The sequence below is a fragment of the Carcharhinus amblyrhynchos genome, chromosome 35 (assembly GCF_965287045.1).
Source record: "Carcharhinus amblyrhynchos chromosome 35, sCarAmb.v2.hapA, whole genome shotgun sequence".
In the NCBI taxonomy this organism is placed as follows: Eukaryota; Metazoa; Chordata; class Chondrichthyes; order Carcharhiniformes; family Carcharhinidae; genus Carcharhinus; species Carcharhinus amblyrhynchos.
Window position 1 is genome coordinate 33,294 of NC_137358.1, and position 15,424 is coordinate 48,717.

The following is a 15,424-nucleotide window of genomic DNA, read 5'->3' on the forward strand; positions in this document are numbered from 1 at the left end:
AAATATCGAAATTGGGTGGTAAATATTATTTGGACTCTATGCACGTGAAGCCAGCATGGACTGAATGTTTTACTTCTTTATCTTCACCTTCTACATATCTGAGCTTTGCAACTGCTTCCACCTGTCGTTAATCAGCATTATGGTCGATATTTCCAGTTTAAGGTGAACTATTGAAGTTTATTATTGAATTGCATTTAATTCAACTTAACAATTGAACTATATAGCTCTTGCACTCAGTTCCAGTTACCTGTCATTTGTTACAGGTTTCTCCTGGGTGATAATTCTGTAGGCGCATCTACCATCTGGAAGCCTGAAGCCAATCTGAAGTTGAAAGGGAAGTGCAGTCTTCTTCTGAATTTCTGAAGAAGAGGAAAGATGATTGAAGTATTGAAAATTATAAAAGTTTAAAATATCACATTGACTGCGCTTTGCTGCTTTGATTTCAGATAATAGCTGTTGATCAAGTGATCTTAGATCAGACTGGTTTACCAATTTGATTTTCTGAGGACTGTTTCTGTGTAAAGGCAGGAATTATAATTCCTGAACAAGCTAAATGCGTACTGTATATGAGGCAAGTTCACAGGTGTTTTATCCCCAGATCCCTTGATGTAATTGGTATCTAGAAATCTACCTCTACTTTGAACACAGACTTTGACTAAGCCTTCACAGCCATTGAGCAAGAGAAAAGTTAAGAACATAAGAACATAAGAAATAGGAGCAGGAGTCGGCCATCTAGCCCTTCGAGCCTGCCCCGCCATTCAATAAGATCATGGCTGATCTGAAGTGGATCAGTTCCACTTTCCCGCCTGCTCCCCATAACCCTTAATTCCCCTGTCTATCAGAAACCTATCTACCCGTGACTTAAATATATTTAGCGAGGTAGCGTCCACCACTTCAACGGGCAGAGAATTCCAGAGATTCACCACCCTTTGAGTGAAGAAGTTCCTCCTCAACTCTGATCTAAACTGCGCCCCCCCTTATCTTGAGGTTGTGTCCTCTAGTTCTGCTGTCCTTTCTAAGCGGGAAGAATCTCTCTACCTCTACCCTATCCATCCCCTTCATTATCTTATACGTCTCTATAAGATCTCCCCTCATCCTTCTAAACTCCAACGAGTACAGACCCAGTCTATTTAGTCTCTCTTCATAGTCCAACCCCCTCATCTCCGGTATCAGCCTAGTGAACCTCCTCTGCACTCCCTCCAAGGCCAAAATATCCTTCCGCAAGTGCGGCAACCAAAACTGCACACAGTACTCCAGCTGCGGCCTCACCAGTGCCCTGTACAGTTGCAGCAAGACCTCCCTACTTTTATATTCTATCCCCCTCGCGATAAAGGCCAGCATCCCATTCGCCTTCTTGATCACCTGCTGCACCTGCAGACTGGGTTTTTGCGACTCGTGCACAAGGACCCCCAGATCCCTCTGCACCGTAGCATGCTGCAGCACAGTTACAGCACAGAGGAGGCCTTTCGGCCCATCTTGTCCATGCCAGCCTTTAAAACCATTATCCCTACAAAACTCATCTTCAAACTCCGTTGCCTAAGGCTCGGCTCCTCCCACTGATTAGATCCTAGATTTCCCAACCCACAGACCACAATCAGTAAGAATAGGCACTTCCTCCACGATCATCCTTGACATCAGTCCTCCACAAGACTGTGTTCTCAGCCCATTACTATTCTCCTTATATACTTATAACTGGGTGGCCAAATGATGAGACAGAGTACAGGACAATAATTTCTCCCTCAATGTCAGTAAAACAAAGGAGTCAGTCTTCAATTTCAGGAAGCAAAGTGGAGGGATGCCCCTGTCTACATAACAGGGAAAAAGTGCAAATGGTCGAGAGCTTCAAGTTCCTAGGTGTCCAGATCAGCAACAATCTGTCCTGGTCCCTCCATGCTGACACTATGGGTAAGAAAACCCACCAACGCCTCTACTTTTTCCAGAGACATCCTTTCTGGATGTATCACAGCTTGGCACGGCTCCTGCTCTGTCCAAGACCACAAGAAACTATGAAGGGTCATGAACAAAGCCCAGTCCATCACATAAACCAGTCTCCCATCTATTGATGTCTATATTTCCTGCTGCCTCGGGAAAACAGCCAGCATAATTAAGTTCCCCACGCACCCCGGACATCCTCTCTTCCACCGTCTTCCATCAGCAAAAAGGTACAAAAGTCTGAGATCTTTACCAACTAACTCAAGAACAGCTTCTTCTCTGCTGCCATCAGACTTTTGAATAATTATATTAACTTGATCTTTCTCTACACCCTAGCTATGATTGTAACAAGACATCTGCACTCCCTCCTTTCCTTCTCGCCTATGTACTCTATGAATGATACACAATGTCTGTATGGTGTGAAAGAAGCAATACGAAGGTTGGTGGTGTTGTGGATAGTCTGGAGGGATGTCAGAAGTTGCAGCAAGACATAGATAGGATGCAAGACTGGGCAGAGAAGTGGCCGATGGACTTCAACGCGGATAAACGTGTAGTGGTCCATTTTGGCAGGTCCAATGGGATGAAGGAGTACAATATCAAGGGCAGGACTCTTAGCAGTGTTGAGGAACAGAAGGATCTTGGGGTCCGGGTCCATAGGACTCTTAAATCGGCCTCGCAGGTGGAGGATGTGGTCAAGAAGGCATATGGTGTACTGGCCTTCATTAATCGAGGGATTGAGTTTAGGAGTTGGGAGGTAATGCTGAAACTTTATAAGACCCTTGTCAGACCCCACTTGGAGTACTGTGTGCAGTTCTGGTCACCTCACTACAAGAAGGATGTGGAAGCTATTGAGAGGGTGCAGAGGAGATTTATAAGGATGTTGCCTGGATTGGGAGGCATGCCTTATGAAGATAGGTTGAGGGAGCTAGGTCTCTTCTCCCTGGAGAGACGAAGATTAAGAGGCAACCTGATAGAGGTTTATAAAATGTTGAGAGGTATAGATAGGGTGGATTCTCAGAGGCTATTTCCCAGGGCTGAAATGGTCACTACGAGAGGACACAGGTTTAAGGTGCTGGGGAATAGGTACAGAGGAGATGTCAGGGGTAAGTTTTTCACTCAGAGGGTGGTGAGTGAGTGGAATCGGCTGCCATCGGTGGTGGTAGAGGCAAACTCGCTGGGGTCTTTTAAGAGACTTCTGGATGAGTACATGGGATTTAATGGGATTGAGAGGTATAGATAGGCCTGGTAGGTATGGATATGATCGACGCAACTTGTGGTCCGAAGTGCCTGTTTGTGCCGTAGTGTTCTATGTTCTATGCATATGACAATAATAGATTAAATCAAATCCATGACAGGTTAGTGCGGATGAGGTAAAGTATATTTCTCTTCTTATTAGGTTCCCTCATCACCTGCCACAGTCCTAGTTTAGCAGCTATGTCCTTTAGGACTCGACTAGCTCAGTCTATTTTGGTACCACTGCATCACTCTGAGTGGTATCCATAGAAGACCCCATCTAGAGCACATTCTGTGCCTTTGGCACCTCAGCGCTTCCTCTAAGTGATGTTCAACATGGAGTACAGATTCATCACTTGGCAATCAGCAGGAGATCTCCTTGTCCATCTTTCAATTGATGCCATAAAATTTCATGTAGTCCAGAGTCAATGTTGAAGACTCCCCAATGCCCAGGGCTGTATACCAGTGTGCCACTACCTCTGGTTGGATTTGTCCTGCCAGTGGGACAGGACACACCCAGGAATAAAGATGGTGGTGTCTGGCACATTGTCTGTAAGGTATGATTCTGTGAAAGTGACTGTGCCAAGCTGTTGCTTGACTAGTTTGTGGGACAGCTCTCCCAGTTTTTAGCCCCTCAATGATAGTAAGGAGGAATTTGCAGGATCAATGAGACTGAGTTTGTTGTTCTTGTTGGCAGTGCCTAGTTGAATGCCAGGTGGCTGGTACAGTTTCATTCCTTTGAAATTTGTTAGTGGCTTGATACAACTGATTGGCTTGCTAAGCTATTTCAGAGTCAACCATGTTGCAGTGGATCTGGAGGCACAGCTAGGCCAGACCAAGTAAGGGCAGCAGATTTCCTTCCCTAAAGGACATCAGTGAACCAGGTGACTTTTATCACAACCATCATCACTAGACTTCCCATTCAAGATTTTCTACTCATTTCATATTCCAGCATCTGTCAGATTGGGATTTGAAATTTGGGTCTCTGGAATCCTAGTCCAATATCAATGACATGGAGAAATGGACTGAATACATGGTTGCTAAGTTTGCTGATGAGACAAAGTGGAGAATTGTGAAAGGAGATAAATGCAGAATTCCCCCCACCCCTCACCCCCTGCCACCAAGGTGAACTCTGGGGCGGGGAGGGGAGAAAACTGAACAGGTGGGATCCCAGTGTGACCCCACCCCAGGAAGCCACCTACTCAAAGGCAAGCACAATTTCAAACTTGGGCAGAGGCTGGGCCTCAGGAAGGAAACCTATCTATTCATAAATAAGACCATTAACACCAGACTTCTGTGCACAGGTTTCATCTCCTTATTCAGAAAGGATTTAAATGAGCTTGAGGCAGTTCAGAGAAAATTCATTCAGTTGATACCAGAGATGGGGGGGGAAGAAATGTTGGGCCTGTGTAAGAATTTATTTTCACATGTCCATAGAATTTTTGCAGATCATTTTCATATTCTTGGCTAGTTTAATTTCATATTCTGTTTTCGCTTTCTTTATAAATTTCTTGGTTCTGCTTTGCTAAATGCTAGCTATTCCTATCATCATATCTCTTAATATAATTCCTTAATCAGCCTCAGCCAACTAGCCTCTTGTACCTTCACAGTTTCCTGTTTAGATTAAAGATTATAGTTTCAACTTGAACTACATCACTATCAAACTTCATTAAAATTCCATCATATTATAATCACTCTTCCCCAAGGTCTCCTTAACAACAAGTTTGTTAATTAGACCTTTCTCATTGTACAATGCCACCTATAAAAGAGCCCAATCTCTAGCTGCTTCCTCTTAAGCTCGGCTTGTGAGGGTGATGGGGTGGGGAAGAATGAGGAACTTCCATGAATACACTCTGGCCACTCTCACTGGTTAGGTGGTGTGAACAATAGGGAAGCCATTGGCCAAGGGCAGCCCATTTCTGCCACTGTGAAGGAGGGCGGGGAGGGGGGTGCACATGGGAACTGTTGGAAAGTCCATTCAATGGGAGCAATGAAAAAAATCTGGGTTGGTTTTCACGGGAGTGATACTGATTAGCAGATGGTGCAGTTGAGGTAGTAAATCCCCCATTGAGGATACTTTGTCCCAATAACTTTTACAATGATGTAAACATTGCTACATATGGCTTCTCTCCAGCAGATAACAAGATATTCCACAAAACACACTGGAACTCTTGCTGGTAAAGAGCCTAACACTGCGGTCTCTGAATACCTCTTGAAATTCTGATTGACCTATACTCACTCTCTAGATTGGATTCTTTTATTCCAAATTCAAAGGTAATCTCCATGTCTTTGACAACATTTCCAATCTGTTTCACATTTTTGCTGCTCACATCATCTTCATATTTAAAGTACCTTCAAGAAACAAAATAGTCTTAGTGTTAGGATTAAGGTCAGTGTTAGGTTTAGGGTTAGTGCTTGGGACAGAATCAATTACAAATAAATAATAAAGCCTTGTGCAGAATGAAGGAATAAGGTGATAAGCTCATAAGAAATAGGAGAAAGGTTAAGCCATGTGATCCCTTGCCTGCTCCACTATTCAACAAGATAATGGATGATCTGACTGTAGCCTTCACTCCATTCTCACCTTGCTTATCAATAACCTATCAGCTCTGTGTTAAAAATATTTCAAGATTCTCCTTCCACAGCTTTTGTGGATAGAGTTCCAAAGACTCATGATCCTCTCAGACAAAAACATTCTCTTCATCTCTGTCTTATAAGGTAGCCCCTTATTTTAGGCACCACCTTCTATATTCTCCCACAAAAGGAAACATCCTTTCCACATTCACACTGAAAAGATCCCACAAGACTTCATATGTTTCAATTTAGTTGCTTCTTACTCTTCTAAACTCCAGTGGTACAAGCCTATCCCGTCCAATTTTTCCTCTTTAGACAATCTGCCTACTCCAGATATTTGACTAATTGGCTCGATTGTAGGAGACAGAGGCTGGTGACAGAAGATTGCTTTAGTGACTGGAAGCCAGTGTCTAGTGCCATACCACAGGGATCTGTCATATTCGTCATTTAAAAAAGTGACATAGATGACGATGTGGGGGTAGGATTAGTAAGTTTGCAGATGACATTGGATGGATGATTAACAGTGAGGATGAGTGTCTTGAAGAAGATGTAGATGGAATGGTCAAATGGGCAGATAAGTGGCAGATGGAATTTAACCCTGAAAAGTGTGAGGTGAGACACTTCGGAAGGAGTAACTTAACAAGGAAATATTCAATGAATGGTAGGACACTAGGAAGTTCTGTGGAAGAAAGGGACCTTGGTATGTTTGTCCACAGATGTCTGAAGGCAGAAGGGCTTGTTAGTAGGAGATTCACCAGGATGCTGCCTGGGATGGAACATTTAAGTTATGAAGAGAGGTTGGAGAGGCTTGGGTTGTTTTCTCTGAAGCAGAGAAGACTGAGGGGTGACCTGATTGAGGTGTTCAAGGTTATGAGGGGCATGGACAGGGTGGATAGGCAGCTGCATTTCCTATTAGTTGAAGGGTCTGGCATGAGGAGAGATAGGTTCACAGTGAGGGGCAAGAAGTTTAGGGAGGGATGTGAGGAAAAGCTTTTTCATCCAGAAGGCGAAATGCCAGCCCTGGGAGGGTGGTGAAGGCGGAATGCCAGCCCTGGGAGGGTGGTGAAGGCGGAATGCCAGCCCTGGGAGGGTGGTGAAGGCGGAATGCCAGCCCTGGGAGGGTGGTGAAGGCGGAATGCCAGCCCTGGGAGGGTGGTGAAGGCGGAATGCCAGCCCTGGGAGGGTGGTGAAGGCGGAATGCCAGCCCTGGGAGGGTGGTGAAGGCGGAATGCCAGCCCTGGGAGGGTGGTGAAGGCGGAATGCCAGCCCTGGGAGGGTGGTGAAGGCGGAATGCCAGCCCTGGGAGGGTGGTGAAGGCGGAATGCCAGCCCTGGGAGGGTGGTGAAGGCGGAATGCCGTCTCTGGGAGGGTGGTGAAGGCGGAATGCCGTCTCTGGGAGGGTGGTGAAGGCGGAATGCCGTCTCTGGGAGGGTGGTGAAGGCGGAATGCCGTCTCTGGGAGGGTGGTGAAGGCGGAATGCCGTCTCTGGGAGGGTGGTGAAGGCGGAATGCCGTCTCTGGGAGGGTGGTGAAGGCGGAATGCCGTCTCTGGGAGGGTGGTGAAGGCGGAATGCCGTCTCTGGGAGGGTGGTGAAGGCGGAATGCCGTCTCTGGGAGGGTGGTGAAGGCGGAATGCCGTCTCTGGGAGGGTGGTGAAGGCGGAATGCCGTCTCTGGGAGGGTGGTGAAGGCGGAATGCCGTCTCTGGGAGGGTGGTGAAGGCGGAATGCCGTCTCTGGGAGGGTGGTGAAGGCGGAATGCCGTCTCTGGGAGGGTGGTGAAGGTGGAATGCCGTCTCTGGGAGGGTGGTGAAGGTGGAATGCCAGCCCTGGGAGGGTGGTGAAGGCGGAATGCCAGCCCTGGGAGGGGGGTGAAGGCGGAATGCCGTCTCTGGGAGGGTGGTGAAGGCGGAATGCCGTCTCTGGGAGGGTGGTGAAGGCGGAATGCCGTCTCTGGGAGGGGGGTGAAGGCGGAATGCCGTCTCTGGGAGGGTGGTGAAGGCAGAATGCCGTCTCTGGGAGGGTGGTGAAGGCGGAATGCCAGCCCTGGGAGGGTGGTGAAGGCGGAATGCCAGCCCTGGGAGGGGGGTGAAGGCGGAATGCCGTCTCTGGGAGGGGGGTGAAGGCGGAATGCCGTCTCTGGGAGGGGGGTGAAGGCGGAATGCCGTCTCTGGGAGGGTGGTGAAGGCGGAATGCCATCTCTGGGAGGGTGGTGAAGGCGGAATGCCAGCCCTGGGAGGGTGGTGAAGGCGGAATGCCAGCCCTGGGAGGGTGGTGAAGGCGGAATGCCGTCTCTGGGAGGGTGGTGAAGGTGGAACGCCGAGAAGAATTTCTTCTCACCTCAGTTCTAAAATGTTTACCCCCTCTCCTCAAAATATGACCCCTGGTTCTGAACTCCCCCACCATTGGGAACTTTCTTTCTGAATCTACCCTATTTAACCCTATTAGAATTTTATAAGTTTCTAACCGATTTAGTTTGCCCTCATATGACAGACCTGCCATTCCAGGAATCAGCCTAATAAACCTTCACTGTATTCCCTTTACAGCAAGGACATCCTTCCTCAGATAATGATTATGATTAAGAATAGTCAGCATGGCTTTGTCAAAGGCAGATCGTGCCTTATGAGCCTGATTGAATTTTTTGAGGATGTGGCTAAACACATTGATGAGGGAAGAGTGATAGATGTGGTTTATATGGACTTCAGCAAGGCATTTGATAAGGTGCCCCATGCAAGGCTTACTGAGAAAGTGAGGGGCCATGGGATCCAAGGGGACATTGCTTTGTGGATCCAGAACTGGCTTGCCCACAGAAGGCAAAGAGTGGTTGTAGATGGGTCATATTCTGCATGGAGGTCGGTCACCAGTGCAGTGCCCCAGGGATCTGTTCTGGGATCCTTACTCTTTGCGATTTTTATAAATGACCTGGATGAGAGAGTGGAGGAAGGGGTTGGCAAGTTTGCTGATGACACAAAGGTTGGTGGTATTGTGGACAGTGTGGAGGGATGTCAGAAGTTGCAGCGAGACATTGATAGGATGCAAGACTGGGAGGAGAAGTGGCAGATGGAGTTCAACCCAGATAGAACATAGAACATAGAACACTACAGCACAAACAGGCCCTTCGGCCCACGAGTTGCGCCGATCACATCAACACCTACCAATCTATAGACCTATCTATAACCCCCAATCCCATAAAACCCCATATACTCATCCAGAAGTCTTTTAAAAGACCCCAGCGAGTTTGCCTCCACCACCACAGACAGCAGCCGATTCCATTCACTCACCACCCTCTGAGTGAAAAACTTACCCCTAACATCACTTCTGTACTTTCCTCCCCGCACCTTAAATCTGTGATAAGTGTGAAGTGGTTCATTTTGACGGGTTTTTTTTTTACTTAGGGCATCATGATTGGCACAAGCTTGGAAGGCCAAAGGGCCTGATCCTATGTTGTATTTTTCTTTGTTCTCTTTGTATAATTAATGACTCAAACTTGCAAATATGTACCACACTTCAGGCTGGTTCTCTTTCACTTGTGTCAAAACAAAAGTAACAGGTGAGGGGATTGACCGATATCAATAAGAATGACAAACCCATCCCATTCATCATTAGGACTTACAGGCCATCATCAACAATGAAAGTGGTGGTGACATTCGTAGCAACAATATCATCTTCTAAAATTAGCTGAAATTCAGTGTATAAATTAGCAGGGTTGGTGATGTTCACCTGAGAATGAGAAAATAATGCAAAAGAAAATAATTAAAATTACTGAACTTTTACACTTCCTTTCTCAGTTTTTCCCCTTTCATTCAAACATCTCCTTCCTCCAGACCAAACTGTGGACTCTCCCTTGGTTTCCCTTCTCTCCTTTGTGATTAGAACTTATGGGTGCATGGGCACAAATACACCTTCCTCTGAGGACACCATCACTGTTAGATTATCTCAGTGCCTCGATTTGGCTTCAGAAGTTATGATCCTTAATGAATACTTTGAGTTTGTTTTCACAAAGAGATGGGTGATGCAGACTTTGCTGTTAAGGAGCATCAGTGTCAAATAATGGCTAGAAAATCATACACAGAGCAGAAATGTATCCCAGATTTCTAAGAAAAAGAAAAGAACAAAAAAACAAAGTTTGAGTGTTTCATTTATCAATCTTTGTTGGCTCCACCATAGTGCCAGGAGTCTGGAGGACTGCTAACCACATGCCATTGTTTATAAAGAGATAAATCAGATCAGACCAACCTCACTGATCTAACAATGGAAGAAAATTCTGTGGGACGGACTTAATTGTTATTTAAAAAGGCATGGATTAATTAAAAATGATCAGTATGGATTTGTTTAAAAAGATGGCATATCTGATTCGCTTAACTGATGTTTTTGAAAAATTTACATGGGAGGGCGAATGAGAGAAGCATATTTGTTAACATAAGAATATAAAAATTGCAACAGGAGTGGACAACAGGAGCGGGCTACAGACTCCCTCAAGCTGTTGATCGAGTCTAAATGGTGGTGCAGGATCTGTAACTCTTGCTTCAAAGAGTGGCAGAGGCAGAAACATTCATTGCATTAAAACAATATTTGGATAAGCTGGTGAAGTGCTATAACCTCTGTAGGTTACAGATCAAACTTTTGAAAATAGAATTAGGCTGAATGGCTTACGTTCTGCTGGTAGAGACACAATTGATCAAATGGTCTTACGAGCTGCACATTTTCTATATTTCCAAGTTTTTGTCCCTATCCTAAACTCCAGCTCAAGCGACTGAAGCCACCCAAAGCCTCCAATTCCTAGCTTCTAACTTTCAAAGGCCATCTCACATTCTGCTTCTCTCACCTTTCCTCCAGTTTTATCTGCCAGTTGTCCGAGTTCTGGTAATCTGCAGTCAGTGCCTTCAATGGTCAAGACGGAGACAATCACCCTGCCACAGATAATTAAATGGAATTGTTAAATTGTTAAAATCTCCTTATGAAACATTGTACCCGGTCATAGGAACCTAGGGTCAGGTGGAGGCCCATTTAACTGCTCAAGCCGGTTCCATCATTCAATGAGATCTTCGTTGACAAGCAATCTAATACCATAAAAAAAAAGTATCAACCTCAGACATAAAACTTACAACTGAATAAGAATCAATTGCCATCTGCAGAAAAAACTTCCAAACTTATACCACACATTGTATTTAGAAGTATTTCAGAAATGTAGGGTCTGTTTAAATTTTTAGACTATGCTCGCTAGTCTTAGACTCCCCAACTGGTAGAAATTATTTCCTTCCACCTATCCTTCTATTTTTTTTAATATTTTGAAAACTATGATCAAATCCCTCCTTAATCTCCTAAATTCCAGAGAATACAACTCTTGTTAGTTCTATCTCTCTTCATAATTTAACCCTTGAAGCCCAAGCATCTATCTAGTAAATTTACAGAACATACTTAAGACATCTTACCTAAGGTATGGTACCCAGAATGGCTCACAGTACTGCAGGTATAGTCTAAATAGGGTTTTCTATATCTGAAGAATGACTTCTATCCCTTGTATTCTACTCCTCTAGATATCATGGCCAGCATTCCAATCATCTTTTTTTGTTATTTTCTATAGCCTGTTCATGATATTTTAATGATCTATATACATTGACTCACATATCTGGAGAGCACGGTAGCACAGCAGTTAACACTGCTGCCTCACAGAGCCAGAGATGCAGGTTCACTTCTGGCCTTGGGTCACTGGCTGTGGGGAGTCTGCAAGTTCTCCCTGTAACTGCATGTGTTTCCTTCTGGTGCTCCAGTTTCCTCCCACAATCCAATGATGTGCGGGTTAGACTGATTAGCCATGCTAAACTGCCTTTTATATCAGAGGATTGGCAGGGTAAATATGTGGAATTATGGGAATAGGGCCTGGGTGGGATTGTGACTGGTGGTAAGGATGCCTGGCAGACGTGGTTGGTGAGTGGGAACTGGGATGTGATGAGGAGAGTAACTGCAAGGGAGATGAGAAGGCATGTGGGAGAGCGAGTAGTGGCAGTGAGTAAATTCCCACTGAACGTGTGATGTATGTGCGATTCCGTGAGTAGACAAACGAGAGGAGTTACTTATCCTGGCTGCACGGAGGTGGTCATTATCATTTCCCTACCTGGGGAGGCCTGTCTTCCCTTGTAGGCCACTAATACTGACCAGTGCTGCCACTGCCTCTAATGCAGGGTTCATGAGCGTACAGGATACTCTCTGGCCCGTTTGAGGGTTATGCCTCTCCTCCACCACATCCAGCAGCCTGCTCAGAGCTCCCTCCGAGAACCTCCACATCCAGCAGCCTGCTCAGAGCTCCCTCCGAGAACCTCCACATCCAGCAGCCTGCTCAGAGCTCCCTCCGAGAACCTCCACATCCAGCAGCCTGCTCAGAGCTCCCTCCGAGAACCTCCACATCCAGCAGCCTGCTCAGAGCTCCCTCTGAGAACCTCCACACCAGCAGCCTGCTCAGAGCTCCCTCCGAGAACCTCCACACCAGCAGCCTTCTCAGAGCTCCCTCTGAGAACCTCCACACCAGCAGCCTGCTCAGAGCTCCCTCCGAGAACCTCCACACCAGCAGCCTGCTCAGAGCTCCCTCCGAGAACCTCCACATCCAGCAGCCTGCTCAGAGCTCCCTCCGAGAACCTCCACATCCAGCAGCCTGCTCAGAGCTCCCTCCGAGAACCTCCACATCCAGCAGCCTGCTCAGAGCTCCCTCTGAGAACCTCCACACCAGCAGCCTGCTCAGAGCTCCCTCCGAGAACCTCCACACCAGCAGCCTTCTCAGAGCTCCCTCCGAGAACCTCCACACCAGCAGCCTGCTCAGAGCTCCCTCCGAGAACCTCCACACCAGCAGCCTGCTCAGAGCTCCCTCCGAGAACCTCCACATCCAGCAGCCTGCTCAGAGCTCCCTCCGAGAACCTCCACATCCAGCAGCCTGCTCAGAGCTCCCTCCGAGAACCTCCACACCAGCTTCCTCGCTGTCATCCTTCTGGATGGATTTTGAAAAAAGCACAAGGGAGGTGTTTAAATGCAACGTCACACAGACCTCCCCACCATCTCATTGAAAGCTCAGCTGATCCCCGGGTGGGCAAATCAAAGCCATCTCATCACAAGTGTGGCATGAATCTCCTGGATTTATTTTTTTTTAAATGCCTAAAATAACAGTGTGAAATCACAACATCCCAGTTCAAAATGACACTTGGCCAAAATAGTGGTATATTCCATCCAATATTTTACCAAAATTGTCTTGTGTGCACCCAATATTTGCAGTTATACCATTCCTTCTATTTGCCAATGATTTCACACTCTGATGTGTAACTTTCATTTTGTGATTTATTTCCATCTTGAATACTTTATCACACATCTCATTTTACTCTTCTCTTGCCTGATGCATTCTTCATTTTCATTTCAATGCCACAAATTCACTTGTTTCTTTTCTATCATCGCTGCTGCAATCTCATTCCTTATCCACTCCTTGTCTCATTTTCTTTTCTGTTTTGGTTATTTTTCCTTGTATATTCTCTTTCACATTTCCCCATTTGTTTCCTGCTTCTGAGATCTCTGTTTCCTCATCCAGAGACCTTCATGCTTGATTTTTACTTTAAGAGTAACTGTCTCTCTCTGACGTTCTCATTCTACAATAGGTCAATGTCAAAATGGTCACACCTTTTCTTTTTTGATATTTTCAAATTTATTTTTGTCACAAGGTGACAATGATTGGAATATATATCCCTGTCTGCATGTCCAGGAATGTTCTTCATACTGTTTCTAAACACCATCATATAATCAATTTTATTTCTATGCCATTGCCTGGAACTCCCCAAGTGGAGAGTTTTCTTTTTGGTTCTTTAAGGTGTTTGCCACCATCAGATCATCTTAACAAAACTGCATCAGTCTCTCTTCACTTTCACTTCTCAATCCAAGGCCATAATGACTGTTGTAAGTTGCTGATGTCCCTTCACCAAGTTTCATATTTAAGTCACCCATTATTATTATACCTGTAAGTTTGATTTGATTATTATGCTTCAGAATGTCAGCATAAAATTCATCTGTTTCCTGCTCACTCTGATCTTCCGTGGAGGAATAAACTTGTTCAACAACCAGCTTAAATTGAATTTCCTTCATTCTGAATCCTGATCACTCTTTCTCAGATTGCCCAGTAAGCTTCAAATGATCTCTTGTATCCTTTCCTTACAAGGATACCTACTCCATTCCTCTACTTCCCATCTGCTGTAAAATAAAGCACGTGATTCTTCTTTTCCTTCTGATCAAATTGTATCTTACTTCTACAAATCCTAGTAAACTAATGCATTCTCTATCCATTACTTGCATGAAGCTTTACCTGATATAAAATCCTTACATTCCATGCTCCTTTTTCCACTGAGTATAAAAACTGACCTCTCATAGGCTTTAGGTCAACTTTGTTATAATGTTTTGGTTATTCCATCCAGTAGGGGCTTCTCCTTTGGAACTGAAGAGCAAGTCTTTGACAAAGGGTCATCCGGACTCGAAACGTCAGCTCTTTTCTCTCCTTACAGATGCTGCCAAACCTGCTGAGATTTTCCAGCGTTTTCTCTTTTGGTTTCAGATTCCAGCATCCGCAGCATTGCTTTTATGAAGAAGTCACACAGACTCAACAGGTTAACTCGACTCATCTCTCCACAGATGCTGCCAAACCTGTTGAATTTTTCCAGCATTAATTTTCTATCCTGGCATGGTGCCCTGATATAGCAGGAATACGATCTGAATTATATTCTGAAACCTGCTGTTGTAAACTGGGCCCAAAACAATGCTGCATCCTAATGTTCCTTTATTGTCTCAATTGGCACATTCCTTGTCTAAGCTAACCCACATTCCTTGTCTAAGCTAACCCACATTCCTTGTCTAAGCTAACCCACATTCCTTGTCTAAGCTAACCCACATTCCATGTCTAAGCTAACCCACATTCCATGTCTAAGCTAACCCACATTCCATGTCTAAGCTAACCCACATTCCTTGTCTAAGCTAACCCAACTGACAGCACCTTTTGGGACTTCCCTAATTCATAAGATTCAGCTCCTGAGGCACCAAAAGACATTGATAGTTCCTAACTTACAATGCACCGACCTCAGCAATGGTTAGTGACTTTCTGTGACAAAGCAGGTGGGATAAAAAGTTCATTAACTGACGACATGAGCCTGTAATTCTGCAGATACTGTGACAGGCTCCATTGTTCCATTCTGTTACCAAGTCACAATGTAAACAGCACTTACCCCTGTGTCTTTGCATATTCTGCAAGCTGATTGTAGAAAAACTTTGAGGAATGATAAATCTTATCATTCTTAATGTCCTCCAGATTTCCCAGGATGGTATTAGCTCGCCCATCTGTACAAATTATAACCTGAAAAGTACACAAAATATCTAAATTTGTTGAATTCTCTGTAAATCATCTTAAACTTAGATAGGCATATGGATAATATTGGAATAGTTTAGGTTAGGGGGTCATTGGATTGGTTCCACTGCTCGGCGCAACATTGAGGGCTGAAGGGGCCTGTACTGCGCTGTAATGTTCTATGTTCTAACTTAGCAGCTAATATGATATAAAGTCCATATCACCACTACAGTAACAGAAAATCTCTCCTCGTAATAGACACACCAATATTAAAACTCATGCAATTGTCTGGACACAATTCTCCCATCCTGACCGTGGCAGGTATGG

At 45.2% G+C, this 15,424-nt stretch overlaps 1 protein-coding gene across 4 annotated transcripts in view; it reads right to left on the reverse strand.

Annotated features, from left to right (window-relative positions):
* Positions 1–15,424, reverse strand: part of LOC145361697 (circularly permutated Ras protein 1-like) — a 105,246-nt gene that overhangs the window by 19,484 nt on the left and 70,338 nt on the right. For all 4 annotated transcript variants that reach the window (XM_080217613.1, XM_080217609.1, XM_080217612.1 and 1 more), the window contains 5 exons: positions 14,979–15,106; positions 10,562–10,646; positions 9,350–9,456; positions 5,405–5,517; positions 248–359 (listed from right to left, as the gene is read on the reverse strand). In XM_080217613.1, coding sequence (XP_080073739.1) covers positions 248–359; positions 5,405–5,517; positions 9,350–9,456; positions 10,562–10,646; positions 14,979–15,106 — 545 coding nt within the window. The remainder of the gene's footprint in view (positions 1–247; positions 360–5,404; positions 5,518–9,349; positions 9,457–10,561; positions 10,647–14,978; positions 15,107–15,424) is intronic.